This window comes from Dermacentor silvarum, chromosome 1 (assembly GCF_013339745.2).
Source record: "Dermacentor silvarum isolate Dsil-2018 chromosome 1, BIME_Dsil_1.4, whole genome shotgun sequence".
In the NCBI taxonomy this organism is placed as follows: Eukaryota; Metazoa; Arthropoda; class Arachnida; order Ixodida; family Ixodidae; genus Dermacentor; species Dermacentor silvarum.
The window spans coordinates 184,339,484-184,362,344 of NC_051154.1; the positions used below are offsets into that span (position 1 = coordinate 184,339,484).

Below are 22,861 nucleotides of genomic sequence, written 5' to 3' on the forward strand. Positions count from 1 at the left end.
CTTGTTCAAAGCACCTACCAGAACACTGGAGTGAACGTCCAAGCTCAGAAACCATGACCTGGATGATGAGTCCCACACGAAGCCTCAACATCTCCTGAAAGAGCTCTGGCTCTGTTCGAATAAACATAGACAAATACACAAGCAGCTCCTGCAAAACAAAACATCAAAACATGCTATCAGCCATTTGTAACGATAATCATTATCACAAATGAATTTAAATTACAAGTCACTATCACAACATACAAGTCAACTGCTTTGTCAAGTTTGGCAACATGCTGCTTCTATAAATGCTATGAATATTTAATAAGTGTTGATGCTGCCAGCACTTATTACCAAACTGACACATCATTTTAATCCACAGCAGGAGCAGTAATACCTTTGATTGCCAGCAATACAGTAATTCATGCTACAGTTAAAAAGAACAAAAATAAAGCTGTCGCTTTTCTACATTCACCTACAAATGCAAAAATATCAATACTCGCTCAACTTTTTTTTTTCTTTATGTAACATACTTTCAATGCTGCAACACTTTCTAAATGTTGTATATGTATAGGCCTTTCCAGTTATTGACTGATCCATTGAGTTCAACATCTTAAAGCAATGTAGGAGCTATCAGAGATCCCATAATGACTTCAAATTATGGCCACTTGGGGTTCTTGAATGTGTTCCCAAAGCTTTGTACATGGGCATGTTCGAATTATGCCCCACCCCCATTGAAGTGTGGCTGCAACAGCCAGGAACGGAACCCAGAATCTCCTGTTCAGCAGCAAAAGGCTGTAACCACAGAGTGGGTGCCTAGTCATTTAACTCGCACTATCACAACATCCGAGCTACAATATATTACACCTCCACACACATCATAGGATGCAGAACTCTGGTAAAACAATAACTTGTCATTTCCTGTCAGTGACAAAAATCCCTGTCATGCTACTGACGACATGCCAACATATGAATATCAAACGCCACCAGGTGGCTTCCTTCACATGCCACAACGAATGTCGTTTCACAAACACCAGGAGCCACAGTGAGCAGAGCAGTGGAGAAAGCAAACCGGGGAGAAAAAAAAAACATTGGAGAAAACAATCCAAGTGAGAATTAAGTTGTGCACCTAAAGCCAGCCATGGTTGTCAAGGTGCATGGGGAAATAAAAGAAAATAAAGCACAGCGTGGCACTGAGCATTCCCCTTGTCAGCGGGGAGTTGCAGCTTTCAGCATGCTAGGAATAAAAGTAGAGAAACATCCTCAATGGCTGTGAAGGGCAACGTTTGGCTCTTCATCACTCTGTCAAGCATCCTGGAAAAATTCTTAGGGGAGAAGATTAATGGGGCAGTGCTCCTTCAAAGCTAAAGTCACAGCTAAAACATAATTGCAGCTTCATTAAAAAGTGTTGTGAGGCCTTTTTATTTATGATTCTTCCTTTTTTCCAGTCTGCATAAAAGACCAAATTTTACTTATACCTACAGACCAAGTTTCAAGTTTCTGTGACAAACAATTGTTTTCCATTTGGTGTATGCTAAGGTGTGAAAATTTTATAAGCATTACATGGAACTTATGTTGTATATTAAGCGCACATTAAAACAGTAGACATTTTTTCACTTTCAACAAGTAGAGAATACCAAGAGAACAGGCTTCTGATATCTACAAAAGTGTTAAACGCAGTATTTAAGAAAAAAGAAAAAAAAAACAGCAACGAAGGTTTTACAACACACAAGACTAGGCTTAGAGGCTTACTGATCTTAGTTCAGTGATTAATAAGCAAACCAACAGTGTCACTGAGCCACCCACTGAAGCCAACAGAATAACACGGGAAAAGGGCCAGAATAAAGTGGGCATGTTTCTTGTTCTCAAACAATTATTGAACAAGACTATGAAGCAAAGTTTGTTTCCATCCATTCAGTGCATGCATAATAGCACTGATATGTCCTGATTAACCCTTTCTGTGCCAAGGAAAAGTCTCACTCATCTAGGAATTTCCTTTCGCCAACCGAGTGCCACAGACAAGTGGCAGTCATTTCATCATTTTGATAGGAACACTGCGCTATTAAATGGTATTAAATGGCACCAACTTCCCAGAAAACTAATTTTTTGAGGGTGAAGTTGGCAGAAACAAAGCAGAAGTCTAGTTGCCCTGGGTTCTAAAAATGGCGGCACTGAGTGAGGTGGCTGCATTGATGGCAGCAGCCTTTTTCAATACCTGAATTTTGGTGTCTTTTGACATTTCTTTACCTCAAGTAAACAATTAAAATGTGGAAAGCTCTAGTGAGTCATGTTCGGAGTTTCAACTTAGTACCAACTATTGCGAGCAAGATTTAGAGCCTCTAGCGGCCTCACTTGTTAGGATACGGCTCAACAAAAACGCTTGAGCCTCTGCCATTTCCTTTCCTGGCAGCACCAGAAATAATGTGTCGCATGAAGAACAGCAAAAGCTATGTTTATGTTCTAGGAAATATCACTCTTCATATAGACTGTTTCTGTGGTCTTGCCTATTTGAAACTTTAAAACATGAAAAAAAAATTTAAAAATTGACAGTCGCTTTAGCATACACCAGAGAGGATGAAGGTGAAAGCCTGCGCGCTCACGAGACATTAATTAAATTTTCATTATGAAACTGCAGCGCACACACAAGAAATGAGGCACAAGGCAAAGGTAACACACAGGCGCCGACTTGCAACTCAGTTTATTTTGGAAGGAGTTACATACATATATATATACACCCAGCTGACTAAAGTGAGCATGAGCAAGAGCATACGGAATAAAAGTAATAAAGATATTTAAGAAAAAATATGCACAGAGCTTCTATGTATCTTAACAAAATCAGGTGGCGCTCAAAAAAGGCAAATTCCTTGTCAGTTAGAGCTATAGATGGCTCACTTATGCACATATCAGCACACTTTTTGATATGGAAGGCCTCGGTTATTTTGTGTGTTAGTTTGTTTTTATGAGTAAACAAAATCGTGGTATCAGAAAGGACAGGTTTACAATGACAGCTTTTGCAATGGTTGGCTAAATGTGAGTAGTTATCTTTGTCAAGTGAATTTTTATGCTCTTTTAGATGGGTATTAACACACCAGCCCGTCTGGCCTATGTAACCATTACTGCAATTTAATGGCAACATGTACACAACACCAACTTGGCATTTTACGAGCTTAGAGTTTTCTTTTAAGGCACAGACACATTTATTCTTGTTAGTTTGGTCAAACTTTTTGGCCACCCCTTGATAAATTTTGTTGCAGCTTGTCAGGGGCGCTGAAAACAATGTCAACACCAAACCAGTTGGCAATGTTCTTTAGTCCGCGGGAAAAGCGATGGACATAGAACACGACAGCAATGCATTTTCTTTGTGTTTCATCTCTGCTTCTAGACTTCTCTGGTTCGACAATTTTAACCAACCTGATAATTTTTTCAGCAACTCTACAAATAATGTGATCAGGGAATCCTACAGATTTTAGTCTAGTGATTTGATGTGAAAATGCCAGGTTCATTGTGTGAAGGCACGATTTGAACAAAGAGGCCCTAAGGCAAGGTACTGCTATTCTACTTTTGACAATTTTTGAATGGCCTGAGCTGCAGTGAAGAATTGGTTTTACTGATCTAGGGTTATACGTCCAGCAAGTGTGTTCAGATCGTATTTGCAGTGTTAGTTAGGTCGAGGAATTGCAATTCGTTGTGTTCTGCAACCTCGAGGGTAAATTTAATACCCAATCCACATTCTCGGAAGACTTTTAAAATGTTAATAGCACTGCAACCACATTCTGTTTTATCATATATAACTAAATAATCATCGAGGAATTGGAAAACCTTTTTAACTATAGTACCAAGTAAGCCATTGTGAATTTTTCTGTCCACTTTGGCAAGAAAAATATTGCTGATTGGGGCAACCTTCGAGCCAATACATACCCCAGAATTCTGCACATACATAGCACATTCCCATCTGATAAATGTGGATTTGAGATAGACAGACAGAATATCCAAAAAATTTTCATCAGATATTCCACTATCATTTCTGAACTTCATCATTTTCGTCACATATGCACAGCTTGACACTTTTCATTAGTTCTGCGTGAGGAATCGAGTAGTACAAATCTTGTACATTGATACTGAAAGCAACACAACCCCCCTGGATTTTTCTTCTCTCAAATATGAAACAACCACTTCAGAATTAGGAATACCTAACAGGTCACAAATCTTCAGTGTTGAAAGCCGTTTCTGAATAAAGCATGCTATCTGTTGCTGCCCCGTGTTGCTCTCAGTGACGATGGCTCGACTGAGAGAAACACGTGGAATTGTATGGAGGTATTGTATGGAGGTGATGCCAAGTCTCCATTTATGTCAGTGGTATATTAAATTAAATTCTGGGGTTTTATGTGTCAAAACCACCATATGATTATGAGGCAAGCCATAGTGGCAGACTCCGGATTAATTTCAACTACCTGGGGTGCTGCAACATGCACCGCAATGCATGGTATATGGGCATTTTTGCATTTCGCCCCCATTGAAATGTGGCTGCCACGGCCAGGCTCTGATTGCGCCCGTGCGATCATAGCGACTAAGCCACCACGGCGGGTGTTTTTAACTAAATTGTGTTTCTCTCACTACACAATCCACAATAGATATGCTGCCTCACAAGATAGCAGGACACAAACACCGATTCCTCCCAAGACGACTGTACAATTGTAAAAAAATTGTTCTCGTAATAAATGATTTTTAAAAATCTTTTTTTTTTTTGTATGAAAAAGCAGTGGTGCAGAGATGGCTCTAACTTAAAGCAAGAAGCGTGCACCCAATGTACACCCAATATATATGTACACCCAATGCACAGTACACAGGTGTTTTTACATTTTTCCCTCATCAAAACGCAACTGCCGCAGCCAGGACTTGATGCCGCTTTTCTCAGGCTTAGCAGCGCAACGCCATAGCTGCTACGCCAACATGGCGGGTGAAATAAAGCACTCTGTCCTTACATGCGGCGTCATTAAAGTAATAAAAGCAAAATAATGATTAGGTCTTTCATATTTTTTTTACACTTCATGCATAATGTCATGTTAAGAGATTTCAGTCACTTTTAGAAAGAAATGTAAGATGGGTATAGTAGTATGAACAAGTATGCTGCGAAGTGTTACAGCAGAAAATTATTTTACCACAGTAATTCTGAAAGACATCAAAGAAGGTTTCCAGTCCAAGCTGAACATTCCAAAGCAACTAAGTATTAATTTCTTATGAAACAGCTCTTCGAGTCAACAGGAGCGTGGGCATTAGAAAATTTTCAGAGATTTTCTACACAATTGGCACTTGTGACCAAAAGAGCAGAAAAATTGCCAAATGGCAACAGCACTATTTTTCCAGTATTCTCTGTAACGATGCGTTTATTTTCGATTCATGGGCACCACCACCTTGGGCTATTATACTACAAACAATTCCTAAATTTCGTGCGTGGTGACATCAAATCAACATGGTCAGGAAACACCAAAAGCATCCATAAAACCATTTTCATATACGGGGTGTTTTATTTTACAGTTAACAATTTTTCAACATCACCCATGACATGTAGAACAATTCTACTGCTTGAGCTAGATTACTCTAAGAGGCAGACATTATTTGCGCAATAAAATGAAAGGGAATATTTGACTAAATAATAAAATTTTGCTGTCGAGCTAATTACTTTACTTCACATATTGTAATTTACAAATTGTAGATGGCAACTCTTATTAAAGTCATATACACTTGAAACGAATTCTGAGGATGACACCAGTTTTGAGATACGAGTTCTCAAAGTTTGTGACGAAATGCATTGTTGCTCCAGTAACTTTTGAGCTTCGGTGCATAAAAAGGTGTTTTGTTAGAAAAGTAAGTGGAACAACAGTGAAACTTTTACGGCAAGTTTGATTGCACTGATCTCAGAACTAGTGCTAGTTTCAAAATTCGTTCCCAAGTGGATATGCCTTGAGAAATCACTGGCTTCAATTTGTGTATCGCAATATGAGTGCTAAATGAATTATTTGAAAAGTTAATCAGTAAAATTTTTTTATTTGGTCAATAATGCACATTGATTTCCTGTGTAAGTAATGCATACCTCCTCGAGTATTCCAGCGCCACAAGTAGATTTGTGCTAAATGCCAGGGTGATATTTACAAATTCTGTTAACATCAAAATAAAACACCCGGTATACAGATTAATGGACCTTTCTCTGGCAATACTGAAGTGCCATGCAGGGACAAGGTGGACTAGTGGTAAAGGGTGTACACCGAGCGAGCAGGCTCGCTCGGGCACCCGCCGCCTGTTTGCCATGTTGGTGCCCTTGGAGTAAAAGAAAAGGAGAGAGAACAAGCGCCACTTCTCTCTTGACACTCCTCACAGCATAAGAGCACATGCCTACAAGCATCTGCATTTGTATCTCTGTGCAAGAAATTGAAAAGAAATAATGCAGTCTATGCGATAATTCCTGAGCTACCGCTCTTTCGTGGAGTACTAAGCTCCGTTGTAAACATATAAACTCCATTGTTTAAAAGTTCATTTACTGAATGCAGCATTGGCGGACGGCGCATAAAGAAAGAGACCATTGCTTCCTAAAGAAACGGTGCTTGTGCCTCTTCTGCTGCCACAGTGGTCTGATAAGAGAAGCGCATATATGTTGTGATGTTTAAGTATTGACCAGGGTGCTCGCAAGGCAGTCACTCGCAGGTTGGGCGCTCATATATTCTTATTTCTAAAAAAATTTAAGAAAAAGAAAGGAAGAAGTAGAAAAAAATAAATTTCGCCTATACTCCGGTCTCTTTCATGAGAAAACATTGTATACTAGGATCGAATATATGACCCGGGTACTCCCAATACTGCGTTCGTGTGCTGCGATCTACCAAAACACTGTTTTCATTCGTGTGCATTGTTTACAAGTGAAGTAAGTTGCTGCTTCACAGTGACAATCTCTTTGAAAGCCATTTTAATCAGCTACACTGCATAAAAAGTTAGTAGGGCCTTTTCCTTACGTTTTTGGGAACATGCTCTGTGCAGCATGGTTAAGACATTAAACCACCAATTGCAGCTAAGCAATATGCTTTGTCAGACCACTTGCGTAACATCACAGACCACATTCAAAATTTTTTACATTACCTCACAACATTATCGCATTACATTACTGCAAAAATTTACATTACTCGCACAACAAACACAGAACGAATGAATTGTTTTTATTGAGCTTTAAAAAAATTGTGCGAGAAACTGTGAAGCAAACTCCTCTCCCTCGTCCCGCATTGAAAGGTGAAATAATGCTCACTTGTAAAAAACTGATTATTAAACAAGGTGAGTAGCCCAAGTTTACCTGACAGTTGCGTTAGCAGCGATGGTACATGCTGCTAGGTTTAGTATTCAATATAGTACCTGCCAACATTTACCATTTTATCGTAAAATGTCCGATTTTTGAAGCTCGTTTACGACTGCAGTATTGGCACTAATAGATTTACGATTTTTCATTTGACTCCAGTTTAGGTTAATTTAAAAACAGTCCCGAACCGATTTCTCAGACTGATTTTTCCGACCTATCTGCACTAGCACCATCCACTTACTGATATAATGGGAACCAAGATATTGTTTGCCATTATGTGAATGCTTCATGAATAAACATGTGAACATTTTTGTTGTCTGTGGTACAGATCATTCTTGCCACAACTATATGGAGCAGAACACCTGTTCACAAGTCTCTACAGAACACACTTTCAGAATTCTTTAATAAACAGTCGATACCTTGAGTAATACAGCAATTTTTAGTATTTTTCAATTGCAAAGGTTGGTTGGTCTGATTCAATCTGCACACTGTTTATTATGCCTAATTTGCAATTTTGGCCACTACACAGGCTTATTCAGAATCGAAGGGTGTGGCACTAATAGACGTAGGAGATTCCCCGCTCAGCTTAAAAACACACACACACACACACACACACACTAGAAGAAAAAAAAGAAGGCAGTGGCGCACAGGAACACTAGATGGTTGGCATCGCAAAGAGGTGAGAGTTCGTTGCAGCTAAACAATAAACAAGATCTGTTTTTATTACTCCCAATCTGTTTTCATTCCAAATCTGCCATTAGCCCTCCGTGACAGATCAAAATGTTTGCATAGTTTTACGTTATCCCGGAACTGATGTGTACGAGAGCGATTGAGGGGGAGAACACTTGACATCACTCTCAAACAACAGCCTACAACTGGTTTTGCAGGTGTGGGCTGGAGGTTGCAGTTTAGAGAACACCTAACACCACCTGGAGTACAAAGCCTAATACATCAGTGTAGGGAGTAAGAGCAAATACTTGCACACGCTACACCTGCTGGATGTTGCATCTGGGCTGAACTGGGCTGATCCAAAAAGCACTGCTCTTAGAAATCGTGTCTCAAACTAGCTGTCACTAGAGAAGGATGGAGAAAGCTGGTGTGCTCACACTTTTATAAGTAAATTGTTGTTAGGTGAAGCACGTGCCAAGCATTTCTAAGCTTTAGCTTCCCCGGGTAAAGAAGAACTGGGAGAACTGGTAAGGTTGCTATTTTGTCGAGCTATGCATGCATTCATGTGTGGACTTATTAGCAGAGCATGAGGCTGCTAGCTAGGTGACCAGAGTTCGAAACCTATTCTGGCCAGATGGAATGGGTTTCGAACACGGGTCTCCTACACAGCAGCCTCATGCTCAGCCGTCCATCCATTTGTCCGTCTACCCGCCCGCCTGCCCTCCCGCCAGTGTTTCTAGTGACTCAAGTTGGCCCACCATCAGATCAACTTGGGTAACTAGGTATGTGGCATTGGGTGTGTGCAAGCTCTTCAATGAATCGCTCTGACACCAACTTGGCTCAATGGGTATGTGTTGCTCATTCATGAACATCTGACGCCAACATTTGGTCACTTGAGTATGCGGCATTGGGTATGTGCCACTCTTTATTGAACCTGTTTGGTGCCAGCTTGGGTCACTGGGTGTGTGCAGCTCTTCAATATATATTATTTCAGATCTCTCCAATGTTGGGCGGAATTGAATCTGCATCACTATATTTTTTCTTGTCTGAACATACATTCAGACACGCGCCAAGCACGGATTTCACGACGGCAGCACTAGATGGTGCATTGTGTCCAGTGGGAAGTATGAGAGAGGAGCCCTGCGGCATATATACCTCACACGTGGCGCAGTTGGTGTGGTCAGCGTGGGATGTATGGTGTGTCGCTACATTGCTTTATTGCTCATCGCATTAACGTCGACGTTCATCGGGAGATGGGTTAATTCTGCTGGAATTTTTATTATTGAAGCTGTGATTAAGGCCACCTGGCCAGACATAAAAAGAAAACTGAAGATTGGTCTCACCAATGCTTTGCATTGAAAAGTTTGTTCCTACGCAGCTTACGTTAACAGGCAAAGCAATTGGCTGTAAAGGGGCAGCATGTTTGTGCTGTTGTGCTTTTGCATTGTGAATAATGTTTTGTGTTTGTGACTGCTGTATCATGAACCCTTGACCATGGTAACATGAATAGTTGCATTGTGTGCTGTAAAAGTGCTCATGGCAATGCACCAGGAACAGTTTGGCCACTGAAGGGCCAAGCAACACGAGCACTGGAACAAGCATTTAGATGCAATTGATGGTTAATTTTATCAAATGTAAAACGTATCACTGAACAGTGGAAGAAACACAAGTCAAGTAAATAACAAACATAAAGGAAATACAAAAACAAAGAAAATTTGCAAATCAAAAACTTCACCATCAGACCGTGGCATATGCAGCCAACAGTATTTACAATATCAGGAACACACTTGCCAATGCTGGGCAAATGAAAACACAACACACCTGGGGGAGTGGCACAAAGAGTCAAGACTTTTTTAAGATGTCTTATGCAAGCAAGTTGACAGGCCGGACACTTACACAGGAGCCTTTTTTTTTTTTTTGTTCTCATGAAGTAACTAAGTGAAATGAAGTGCAATAGGTGACCTTCAGAGGTGGACACCACAACTGCAAGTGCTCATTACTGTTACTGTAATACTGTCATTCATTTTCCCCCTTTCTTAATGTTTTGTTGAAACCATCATTGCACTATTCCACCTGCATAATATTTTCTATGTATTAGCAGGGCCTGTCGTCATGCAAACATGTTGCCATATGCCAACACAAGATGCTGGGCAGGCATGCAAGTAGGTGCACTGAGGAAAAACCTTCCATCCTGGGATGCGGAAGTGGTGGATTTGACCACAGCCTCATAGGGGAGCAGCCTTGGTGAAGCACAGGGCGCCAGTACACACTACTACAGTCTCTCTCTCTGTGTATGTATGTGTGCATGTATGATGTATGTGTGTATATAGAGGGTGTTTCAGTGAACACTTTCAAAATTTATTTAAGGTTGCCTGTGGCATATAGCCCAATTCTAGTTAATGAGCTGTTCTACCCGAAGAGGCGGACATTACTTGCACAAAAAATTGAAATGAATAATCGACTAATTAACAAAAATTTACTAATTAAGTTGTTAACTGATTACCCGATGGCTCATATTGCAATTTACAAATTGTAGCCATGGAGTTCGCAGGGCGGATCCACTTAGAATTAATTCTCAGGATGACACCAGTTTCGAGATAATAATTCCCGAACTTTGCGGAGCAATGCATTGGCGTTCCAGTTAATTTTGTGCTTCAATGCATAAAACGACGTTTTGTTAAGAAACTAACTGGAACGCCAATGCATTTCTCCGCAAAGTTCTGGAATTAATATCTCGAAACTGGTGTCATCCTGAGAATTCGTTCCAAGTGGATCCGCCTTGCGAACTCCACGGCTACAATTTGTAAATTGCAATATGGGCCATCAGGTAATTACTTAAAAACTTAATTAGAGAATTTTTGTTAATTAGTCGATTATGCATTTCAATTTCTTGTGCAAATAATGTCCGCCTCTTCGAGTAGACCAGCTCATGAACTAGAATTGTGCTATCTGCCACAGGCAACCTTTAAGAATTTTTGAAAGTGTTCTCTGAAACACCCTGTATATATATATATATATATATATATATATATATATATATACAGGGGGTCCACATACCTTGCGCCAAACATTAAAAATCTGCAAATGTCACATAGCTGGACAGAACCAAGCTAATGTTGTTTGCTGTCGCTTGGAGATACTCAGGTTATTCTTGCATTTCGCCTAATTACATAATTAGTATGAATGAATTAATTAACTTCTCAAATATTATAATTAGATGAAAAGTGTCAATGAGAAAATTGTAGAGCAACATGAAAAAATCCCGATACAGCTTTCTGTTGCTCAATATGTGCTACATATTTTCCGAGCATGAAAGAAGCCCGCAAATACACGCAAAGCACGTGCCTCGGGTGGCCAGTCGCAATGCATTGCAATTTTGCGTGCATTCGCGGGCATCTTTCATGCTCGGAAAAACACTTTTATGTAGCACATATTGAGCAACAGAAAGCTGTATCAGGAGTTTCTCGTGTTGCTCTACAGTTTTCTAATTGACACTTTTCATCTAATTATAATATTTCAGAAGTTCATTAATTAATTAAGACAAACTATGTAATTAGGCCAAATGCAAAAAATAACCTGAGTACCTCCAAGCAACGGCAAACAACATTACCTTGGTTCTGTCCAGCTACATGGCATTTGCATATTTTTAAAGTTTAGTACAAGTTACGTGGGACATCCTGTGTGTACATACATATATATACAGTAGAACCTCATTCATACGTTTTGGAAAAAAAATTAAACAATTAACGTACTAACCCAGAAAACGTACGACCCGAAGTACCTAAAAATTTAGACTCAACTGTAGTTGGCATCTGCGTAATGCAAAGCATTGCGCGAATCGTTACACACGAGGCACATGACGCCGACGCGCGTCGAGCTGGTGGGGCTTCGGCGGCTCGAGGTGCGTTTGTCTTGCTGTTTTCCTATTGAGTAGTGTTTTAAGACGGTGACGGGAAACCGAAACGAAATCTAGCTGGTCTGCAACGCCGGATGCCGCCGGAGCAAAACGTGATGCTCACATCTCGCCGCTTGTAGCGGGGATCGGCGGCGCGTTTGGGTTATCTCCTACTAAAGGCGTGCAGTACGCTTCCGACGGCACTATGCTCCGTGCGCTGTAAAACAGATAGGTGAAGATGCTTATCGCAATAGGGTTGGCGGTGATAGCTGAGAATGCGGCGTGCAACGACCCGGGAGGAGATTTGCTGGTACCGAAATAAGTAACTCAGTGCGCGCTGGCGTTTTCTCGTGAGACGGGTGGGCGAGTATTGCGATACAGCTGCCGCACGCACCTCGCACATTTTCTTGTTTACATGGGATCTAGTGGCCGGAAAGTGCATCATACGATCGCAGTTTGGTGATGTACTGAACGTTGGTGCCAAAAAATCTTGCTTTCCGGAAACATATGAACCGGAAAAAAATAAGCGTAACTCCTCTATTGAGTCAATTTTTGTGTTCTCGATCGTGTACGTAGGCGCCGGGAAATTGTACATAACGGGATTGTATCAACGAGATTCTAGTGTAGATATTGGGAAAAACTTAGTAGCACACGGCACAAATTTTAACCAACTTAAAAAAATATGATATTCAAAAGCTGTTTTTACATATTAAAAGGAATTTCATAGTAAAATGATCTACAAAGAAAGATTTCAATGCAAAGGCAGTGTTTTTGTTGTTACCCCATACCTATTGTAATTGTAAGAACAAACCTACAAATGCTAAATGCTGCACCCATGCACTGAGCGTGCCCTGCATAGCTCCCAAGCTCTCCTTGAGCAGTAGCACACTCCACAAAAGTTACAGCTGCATATGTTAATTCCTGCACCACACTCTCTCACATGTAAAGCAGCACAACTTGGCAAACCACACCTTAGTGTTTCAGTCAAGCGGTAGTGCTAATGCTCCACCTGCATGCCTAGGCAACACATATACTGATCTTGTCAGTGGCTTTTTCAATGTCGCACTTTCACCTCTACGTGACAGCAGCCCATTTTTAAGCCATTTCATGTTTTCTATGACTACAGCTTGTCCGTCATGATTACACGAGCTATTTACCATCTCAGATGAATACGGCTTGTCCATAACACTTTCATGCAATGATCATAGATGGAATGCTCATAGATGGAATAGCTGGAAAAGCATGGTGCCTGTGTACCAAAAAACATTGTGTTGCTGATTTTTATACGCAATGAGCTACAGTAAGGAATCACAGCTGCAGTCAGGCCTGCTTTTGTGGCACATTCCACTGGTAATATAGAAAGTTCCATTATAAGACATGCTTGTATGAGCTCATCAAGAGTTTGTGCCCATGGATTATATGTGCATAAAAAAAAATTCAACTGTGTGCATAGGCCACAGACTATACTCCACAAGCACAGTATTTTCAAAAGCAAAGGCCTGATTGAAGAAAACGTACCCGACCTCAAAATATTTTTTTACTGTCATTCTACGGTTCTCCAAGCAAGCTGCTATCAAATACATTTATTCAAGGAAATTATTTTCTTTTAAGTGCTTCCTGCTATAGTTATGTGCAACTACTATGCACAAGCAGCAGTAAAGGTCAGTAACACAGGCAAGAACAGGAAGAACCAAAATTTCTCATAATATCCTGCCAGAATGAGTAGCTTTGGCTTGAACACACACTTATTTAAATCTTATTATTCATCTATCATCTAATAACTCCTAACCAAAGCATACAATCTGCTTATCAAGCAGCAGCAAGCTCACTCCATGACAGAAAGGATGGCTGCCAACTCGCAGGTAAAAAGAAGATGCCAATATAAGCGCCAGACTAAGTGTGCCAGAAGGCAGTGGAGGACTAGGCATCAGCCAATAAAGTACAGCAATTATACAAATGGATTTCAAACTTTTAGCAAGAGCACCCCTCTTGACCTTCTAGTAACATGTTATGCAGAGACCCCCTTGATAAAATTTCTTTAAATGCAGAATCATGCATAGAAAACCAGATGTATTGCTGGAGTCATAACTAAAAACATGTTATATTTCAATCTGCCAATATCCTGTTTTAGGTGCAGGAAGGCTATGTCATGAAAGGTTAGGTTAAGTAACATTTCTCACATAAAACACATGCATCTTTTGTCGTCCACAATCAGTCGTTATGAAAGGCAGTCATATACCAAAGTCCAGTTCAATGCAAACCCTATTTCTTGTTTTTGATTTGATGTGAGTCAATATAGAGGATATGGCATCATACACACATATTGTTGCAAATACATTGCAAAATATTTTGCTTGCTCTTTCAACAAATGATAGTGTGCATCTAGAGCAGCCCTGTGGACCCCCCTCAAACACCTTTGAGGAACCCTAGGGCTCCACAAACCACCATAAAGCACAGTTTAAAAAACAATGAAATAGACAAATATAGAGGATATAATTCTGTGTAAAAAACTAAAGCATTGCATCTGTCCTCCTGGTGTGAAAAAAATTCTATTATATTATGCACCACAGCACCAGCCAGCCTTTCTTTTGTAGCCAAGGTTCACAGCCCCAGGCACTGCATCAGGAAGGCAAATGTTATGCAGTGTTCTTTACATAGAAACTATACTCCCTTTCATGCTACCAGGAGTAAGGTAACCAAGCTGACAGAGCTCTTACCTACAATATTGCAAGTTTCCTTCAGCAGGAGGTACTATTGCGCTCAATATGGGCTACTACACAGGGGTCCTGTGGCCCAAGGGGCTACGGGACCGCACAGCAGTGCCAATGTACGAAAAATTGGTAAACTAAATAGCAGTAATTGGAACTGCATTTAGTTCTACAATTTTTCATATATTGGCGCTGCTGTGCAGTCTCAGAGCCTCTTGAGCCACAGGATCCAGTGCTGTAGCAGATATTGAGCGTGATAGTGCACTTTTTTGTTACATTAACAACACATAGACACAAGTACAGCAGCTTGCAGACCAGAACATGTACATACATTGTGCCTTCTTGCCATAGCACTCTTTATGTCACACACAACCTTAAAGAGAGGCAGAGCATCTTTTAGCCTACTCATTCTTTCCAAGAACGCCAGTCCTTTATCCTTTCATACTTGTTTTTCTACTAAAACAATTTATCTTTGAGTCAATGCACCTCCTGCATTTTTAGTAATATGTATGCTGCAGTATCCAATTTGAGAACATTGACCAATAGCCCCACAACATAAAAAGCTGGCTATGACACCGTTTGCTGGGCATATGCTATATATGTGGATAAACTACAATAAAATTAATGTAAATTTTTGTAAATGCAAAATTTCTCGGTCCATAAGTGTCATTGAAGAGAATCTAACCATAATCACGTGTTGTTCAACATACCCCCACCCTAAACGTGAATCAAACGAAATAAAATTCTTTTATATAGGAAGTAAACGTATGACGTAGATATAAAATTAGACCATCAGTCCAAAGGAAAACAACAGAGCAGGCAAACATGCTGCACTTCTAGCATAAGGGATAGCACTGGCAATAAGCACCAGAGCAAGGAGTGTGTGCCATTCAAGTGAATGATGGGGTGAGTACCATGCCATGCTTGAAAGAGTGCTTGCCACAGAAGAGGTGCCAGCAGGCAGGCAGGCAGGCAGGCAGTGGGAGTGCACCTCAAGCTCCCAAGTGAACCAGATACCTTACTTGGGTCAACATAGCCGCACTTTTATCAGCGCCATGGGCTTTGTAAATGATAATACGAAGCTGTTTCGCTGGCTGTGGCCTACAAACATCACAAAAACGTGTTAGTCCCCATATCTACCCCCATACATACATTATAATGCTACTTAAAGACTGCATATGCTAGACAAGAAAAAGCATAGAAGTACTTTTACTGAAATGATAGAGAGACAGGTAAAGACAGGCAGGCAAACACAGTGCATCTACATGCAGCTTGCCTTGTGATGGTGTATTCATTCATGGGTGGCATGCCTACTGTAACTTGTTTCTGCCGTACGAGCAGATCTGTCACGGCCTGTAAAGAAAAGGAATAGTACACTGTACTTGTGAAAAATCACAACTCTTTAGATAAGTTAGATGAACGTCACTACAAAATGTGCCCAAAGATGTGCAACTTGCAGTCAGTGATGGGTGAAATAAAATAATGTGAGCGTAGGACCTTCAGCACATCCTGTGCCACATAGAAGCATACATCCCCAGGAGATAGTAAAAAAGACACAGTGCATGTACCCCTCTTCACACCTCTTAGTTTAGAACTACCGATGAGTGAAAACACACCATGACCCAGTGTAGAATGAACTAAAGTCATACACTCATGCTGATTCAATGCCGACTGCGCAACAAGTGCTCTCACAGAAGACAGACATTTCCGAAATGCTTGGATTTAAGCACTGCAGAATACCGTGAAACTACACAGACAATAAACATAAAGCAGCGCTGTTACACCAATCTCCACATGGCCCTTGAAGACTCCTCAATCAGAATTCTGCATCAAAGGTGCATTTAACATAGACAAATAAAGCGCCCCCTCTGCCACTTCAGTCCACAGTACTTCGACCATCAAATCCAAGCTCACCTTGACCACTGAGCCTCCCGTCACCATAACTGAACTCATCACTGCTCACAAAGTCACCCAAGCACCCTTGACACTTAGCTTCATGTTTTCACAAACAGTCAAGCAGCATTTTAACTCTTTCCCTACCATGCCATAGGAAATCACTGAAAATCTGGAATTTTTAAAACATTTACTCATTTTCAACAATTCAAATTAACAATTCTACTTCCAAAAGCTGGTAGAACTTAGCGTTCTCTCTTAAGTGCAACTAATTTCATTCCAATCATTTCAGTAATTTTCGCCTGAGAGCACTTCTGCATTTCACATATATCTGAATTGGAATGTAATTTAACCCTTAACTGAGGGTTTCTTTCAAAGGCCAACTGAAAAAACTTTTTGGCCATGTAAAAAGCCTAATTTCAGATAGTGTATACTCACGGACAACTTTCTGTGGCAATGAAAGGAAAGCTACGGGAGCGTGGCTGCTGCACATGTGTTACCGCGCCTAGTAGTCCGGCGGCATTTGACAGTGCTTTAGGTTGCTTGGAACAGACGCTGAATCGATGCAGGTTCCACGTGTGACGGTATCGCGTTTGCCTAGACGCGGAAGGGAAAGGCCGCAAAATAAGTAAACTTTTACACTCAGTGATGTGTTCTGTCTTATTTAACTGTTACTAGTAAGGTGTTTTGTGTTTTCTCTTCCCCAGCCGAAACTAACGTGGATTAAAAAGCGGGACTCTTTTCAGAAGCGCTCTCACTTGTGCGCGCTTTGCCTCAGTAGCTTTCCCTTCATTGCCCCAAAAAGTTGTACACGAGTATAGATATAGAGCAACCTCCGTGCAGCGTCACCAAAGACTTGCAAAAGTCGATGTTCTGGATACCGAAACTGGGAAAGAAAAAAAAAGGGGGGGGGGGATACCGCCATTACCGCTTGCCAGAAGTGATGTATTACTCCGAATACACAGCTCCTCGGTACGACCACAAAGGTAAGGCGCCGCCTACGGCTGTTAGGCTAAAACTGTATGGCAGGTTTCGTTTTTATACGACAGATAGTATGACAAAGCCGGGGTCATTCGTGTCTTTTGTTTTCCGACATGGCAGACTGGCGCAAAAAGCCTGCACATTTTTTAAATGATGCAGAAATTCAGGATTATGAACTCCAATTCAGAAGACTTCACTGTTGATTACAAGGTGTCTTAAAGTGAAAATGACAGCGATGAAGAGGCCATCATGCCAATGGAACATTAATTATTTTAATTAAAATCATCACTACCTTAAGCTTTGTTCTTTTGTATTCATTTTCAGATTAAAAAAAAAAAAAACACTTTGCCAAATGTTCAGCAACATTAAGTTAATAAATGACATTGGAATTTAAAGCCTGCTAAAGTGTCCTTGCACAGAAATTGCATTTGTTTCACTGTGGGAAAACCTCTGGCACACAGTGGGCGGAAATGCCCAATACGCTCACCAACCCAAGGCTTAAATGACTTTTTGACTTTGCAAATTGATCATATTCAACGAAATACTGTTATAAATGCAACAATTTACCATAATTATGTATGGGCAGAGAAACTTGGTGCTTTCTGCATTTAGAACAACTTGATTGCTTTGAAATTTAGGCCAGCAGAGACAGATACATAAAGTGCAACAAATAGAGCCACAAGAATGTCTGAAGCCACGAGCACAAAGATTAAACAAATTCATGTACTACCTATCGTTCATATGGCAGCTCAACGACTGCGGCACCAGAGTGATCTCTAAAAAATTTTGTAGGACATTCTATGGGGGTGCCGTTTTACCAGCTCCATTCTCCACTTCAACAAGGAGACTTGCTTGCAACTGTACACAGAAGCTGGCAGTACGACAAGGATACACCAGGTACCTGATCACTGGTATTTCTGCCTATTAGAAGCCCACAACCTGGCAAGCAAGCTACTTTTTTCTTCCCATGGCTGTATCAGTGAAGCTCTTTGCTTGCCATCAGTACCCTCGACACCTGCGCCATACTCATGGAACAATGAAATGCAACTTGAACTACCACAGCTGCAGCCACTACCACCTCTCCAGAGGGCCTTCCAAGTTCTTGTACATGAAGCCCACACTGAAACTGCTCTGAATCTGACATTCTCACTCACTATTGAGCCTACACCTAAACCAGCAGCTGCTTCAACCATCTACATCATTGGTGCCAGAGCCATCATCGTTTCCTGACCTGCCTGGACTGACATGCAAGAGCAGAGTTCTTCCCTCAGTAAATAAGCAATTGTGCCCTCATGATGGTTAATGCTGCTGCCCTTGGTGGCACTAAAACCAGCACAAGCCCTTGCAAGAGCACTTTTTAAACAGTTCTAAGTGCTACTGTTTACCCGCTTAAAATTCCCATAAAAATTTAAGAGCCTGCAGTTTGGTGATCGCTTTGCTCGTCTGAAGTTTGCAGATTGCTATTTTTGTCTCTTTATTTGCTTATGTAGTGCTTGGCCACATGCTTGGTCTTCAGCCGAACAGTACAGCATATAGTAAATAAATAAAGAGGCTGTACCTTTGCAAGGTCTTCAACCTTCTTTCCCAGAAGGCCAGCAACATGTCTCACAAGACCCCACTTGTGTTCTTTGTAGGCCTGAAAGCATAACACTGATGAGTGGGCAGTGTCATTTACATAAAAAATAAGTTATCTCCTACCTTTTCATATAGCTCCTTCAGAAGATGTCTTACTGTGATTACGCGATTGCCATCACCCAGCTCTGTGTCCCATTTTAGACCCCTGTAGAAGATGAACATAAATAACCTCAGAGATTTATTTAAAATGAAGGCTTTTTATGGACAGCAGCAACTTAACGAATGAAGCTGCCTATCAATGCAGCCAGCAATGTAATAATCACCATGTGAACACACTCATAAGCACTCATGCAAACCCAATGGGTCAGCATAATGATGGGCTAACAATACCGACAACAAACAAGTGTTTTCATTTTTTTAATACATTCGCAAGAATTTCGACCTGCTACATGTTCATTGCCATGCAATAAGCATCCAGGTGCCTTCAATATCGTTAAGCCAACTTCTGAACAGTCAGGATAACGAGAACTCTTGCACAATGCAGTTTACATTCTTGTCATCAGTGAGCAAAATATATGAAAAGGTCACATATAACAACCAATTGTAATGGTTCCATACTACCCTAAAAAAGCACCACCAACTATCGGATTGTTAGCCCATGTGTCACTCAACAAATAGTAATGTGATAGTACATTTCGTGCGTGCTACATAAACACAAGCAGAAAGAGAAGAGCGATATGGTGAAAAAAAGAAAAGGATTTCGTGCATTATTATGTGGGAGAAAGGTGACACCAGCTGGGGCCACCAATGCTCTCAGTGCTCAGTGATATTCTTCCACCTTACTAAGTGCAAAGCTCAGAGTTTTGCACAAAGTGACAGATTTAGAATGAGTAAAGTAAGGGGATCTCCTTACTCATTCTAAATCAGTCACTTTGTGCAAAACCTGACCTATACGTGTCTAATAGGTGCACGTTACAGTTAAACCTGCTTATAACAAACCTCTATATAACGAATTCCTGGATATAACGAAGTTTTTCTATTCCCCGCCGTTACTTCATAGAAGCACATGTATTTGAGACCTCTATGTAATGAAGCAGCAGCGGGAGACCCCCTCAAAATAACTAATTCCCCCCCCCCCCCCCCCCAACCTAGAGATTTCGCCCCAAATTTTGTCATTCTCGCGCGAGCAGCAACCGGAAGCACCTTCTCCGCTGCGACAGAATGCGAAGCGGCGGAGTCGCACTTGGCGCGCTCGAATTCACGGCGACTGTGAGGCGAGAGCGAGCGCACGTGTGCGTGCGTGCGAGTGTGCGCGAGGCAGGCCTGCATCCCTTGACCCGGCGATCTTGCTGCCGCGGGCATGACCTTTACCCCTCCCTTCATTCAAACCTGATCCCGCCGCTTGCTGCAGCTGGCCTAGCCCGTCAAACCGGCACTCTTCTTTTCCAGTTGATGTTGCCAAAAATAAAAAAAGCGCTGGCAGCGCCACTCTGGTTACGGCGCAAGTCTCTGCGCTTCACTTCACTAACCTGATACTAGGTGACACTATATGACGCTACGACGCCATCGTGTCGCTCGCTCTTCGTTCAAGGTGGATTGCTTCGTTTCCTACGCCTCGCGCTTGTGCGAAACGACACGCATCCACACATCCAGTACCTGGTGTGACATTCCAAAGATGAGTGCTTCGACGAAGAAACGCAAGACATTGACTCTTGAGGACAAAATGGCCATCTTGGACGCCGTTTCTGTCTGCTAGCTAATAGCTGTCTGCAAATAGCTGTCTGCAAATAGCTGTCTGCTAATTTGCTGTCGCAATCGATGCTTCGCCTTTCGGGCGAAACTGGGACTTTTTTTGTTCATCGTAACTTTAGTGTATTGGAAGTAAATCTCCCAATACCCAGTACCGCGCACCTCATGAAAGCATGAGGTGCGCGGTACTGTAAAAGATTTTTTTCCCCTCTCTTTTGGTCACGGAAAACGGGTGTGCGTTACAATCGAGGGTGCGTTAGAATTGAGTAAATACTGTAAGCGTTTCTTTTTAGAATTTTCGTGCTGGACTTGCATATAACGAAATCCTCTTTATAACGAAGTTTTTCGGGAATTTGTCAATTTCGTTATATCCAGGTTTAACTGTATTTCTAACACCAATACACTGGTGTCAAGAAACTCAATGGCACACATTTCGCCATTATTGTTATTTTGATATGCTTTGCTGCTTCTGCTCACCAATCCCTTACAAACCTTCCAACCCCCCCCTTTTTCCCCCTCTCCCAATTTTGCTCTAACTAGTGTCAGATGGCTTTGACATGATGAACCCTTCAACAGTTAACGACTGTGCACATAGAAAGCTAGCTGTAGCAGACCATCATTTCAACTTGAGTGCTGCTTCTTTAGTACATTTTTGGCTGTGCTTTCTCATACACTCCTGACAATGAATCAAGCATTGATCACATGCTGCACAAGTACACATGCTCATGTACAGCACAAGTACGTATACTCATGTGCAGTAGATACACTCATTTTTATTTTTTTAGACTTCTTCGGGAAATTCTTGGAACTATATGCCCAAGAAATGTTCCTGTATATGGCTCAACGTGTAAAAATCCTTTATGGAGATGTGGATACAGGCATTGGTGCTTTCCGCCACTTTCAAATCTAGAAAAAGACAATCACTGGAAGCTTTTTACGCACGTAGATCAGCATGACTTAAGGTTTGAAGCATTATCGCCAACATGGCTAAGTTTGCTGCACAGCGTTGGGACTGTAGCTGTAAACAATCAACTAAGTACTTAATATGGTTGACAGCTGGGCGAGTTGGTACAGATGCATTGGTACAAAATGTGCTTGTCTGTTCTCTTTTGTACCTTGTGTCCCGTCTTGACATGCAGTTGGTACCAATGCAACCAAAAACCAATTATCAACGATTCAATTTTTATATCTCCTGCCAAAATTAAAAAGGAAATGTCTTCTTAACAGCAGTGCTCTTTGATACCTTTGGGAAGTTTTTTTCTACCAAAATATCCCCACGTGATCAATACTTTTCTAAAGCAATACTTTGAGTGAATAACTCAATGCACCACAACTATTCACAGCCACTGCCTTCAGCATCCCTTTTGAGTACCAATATTTGCACAAGCTTAGCAAGGTTCTAACTTATCACACACATCTGAAACATCTCAGTAATGGTAGATGTCAGTTCCGAGTCGGTGCTCATTTCTCTACATTGTGTCTTCACGTCTCACTATTCCAGTGCTGTGTTTCCCAGTGCATGTTATCTACTAGCGCAATCATACATCCTACATCTGAATGTTAATTGTAAATGCCCACAAAGTTTCATTATGTAAGAACTTATTCAAGTCCCAGCAAATTCTGATATTTGAGTTTTTATGACACATTGTCAAACAGACAATGAAGCAGATAGCGAAATGATAAGCTGCCACAGTGATAAGCGAGAAATTAAAATAACAAGCACACTTAAGAAAAAGACAGATTTCATAGGTCTCATGTCAGGTGTTTCTACATGAACCTGCTGTTTGCAGATGACTGCGTGCTTTACAAAGAAATCGTGAACATCGAAGACCAAATTAAACTCATTAACGCATTAGCTCAAATTTGGCAATGGTGCAAGGATTGGCAGATGTCTATCAATTCAGAAAAAACGGTTTCAATGACGGTTACAAAGAAAAAAACGAAAATTGGTTTATCCTTATTCCATTAATAATGCCATCATCCCAAGTGTTTCCGAGCATCGCTACTTAGGACTCATCATTTCTTCTGACTTGACATGGAGTGCGCATTGTTACTTTCGGCGACCTGCGGGGCAGC

The 22,861-nt window shown here is 41.2% G+C and overlaps 1 protein-coding gene across 7 annotated transcripts in view; it reads right to left on the reverse strand.

Annotated features, from left to right (window-relative positions):
- The window catches only part of LOC119435975 (probable phosphorylase b kinase regulatory subunit alpha), a 128,981-nt gene that overhangs the window by 27,843 nt on the left and 78,277 nt on the right, over positions 1-22,861 (reverse strand). For all 7 annotated transcript variants that reach the window (XM_049658318.1, XM_049658322.1, XM_049658331.1 and 4 more), the window contains 5 exons: positions 19,160-19,241; positions 19,020-19,097; positions 15,864-15,940; positions 15,610-15,688; positions 19-148 (listed from right to left, as the gene is read on the reverse strand). In XM_049658318.1, the coding sequence (XP_049514275.1) occupies positions 19-148; positions 15,610-15,688; positions 15,864-15,940; positions 19,020-19,097; positions 19,160-19,241 (446 nt within the window). The remainder of the gene's footprint in view (positions 1-18; positions 149-15,609; positions 15,689-15,863; positions 15,941-19,019; positions 19,098-19,159; positions 19,242-22,861) is intronic.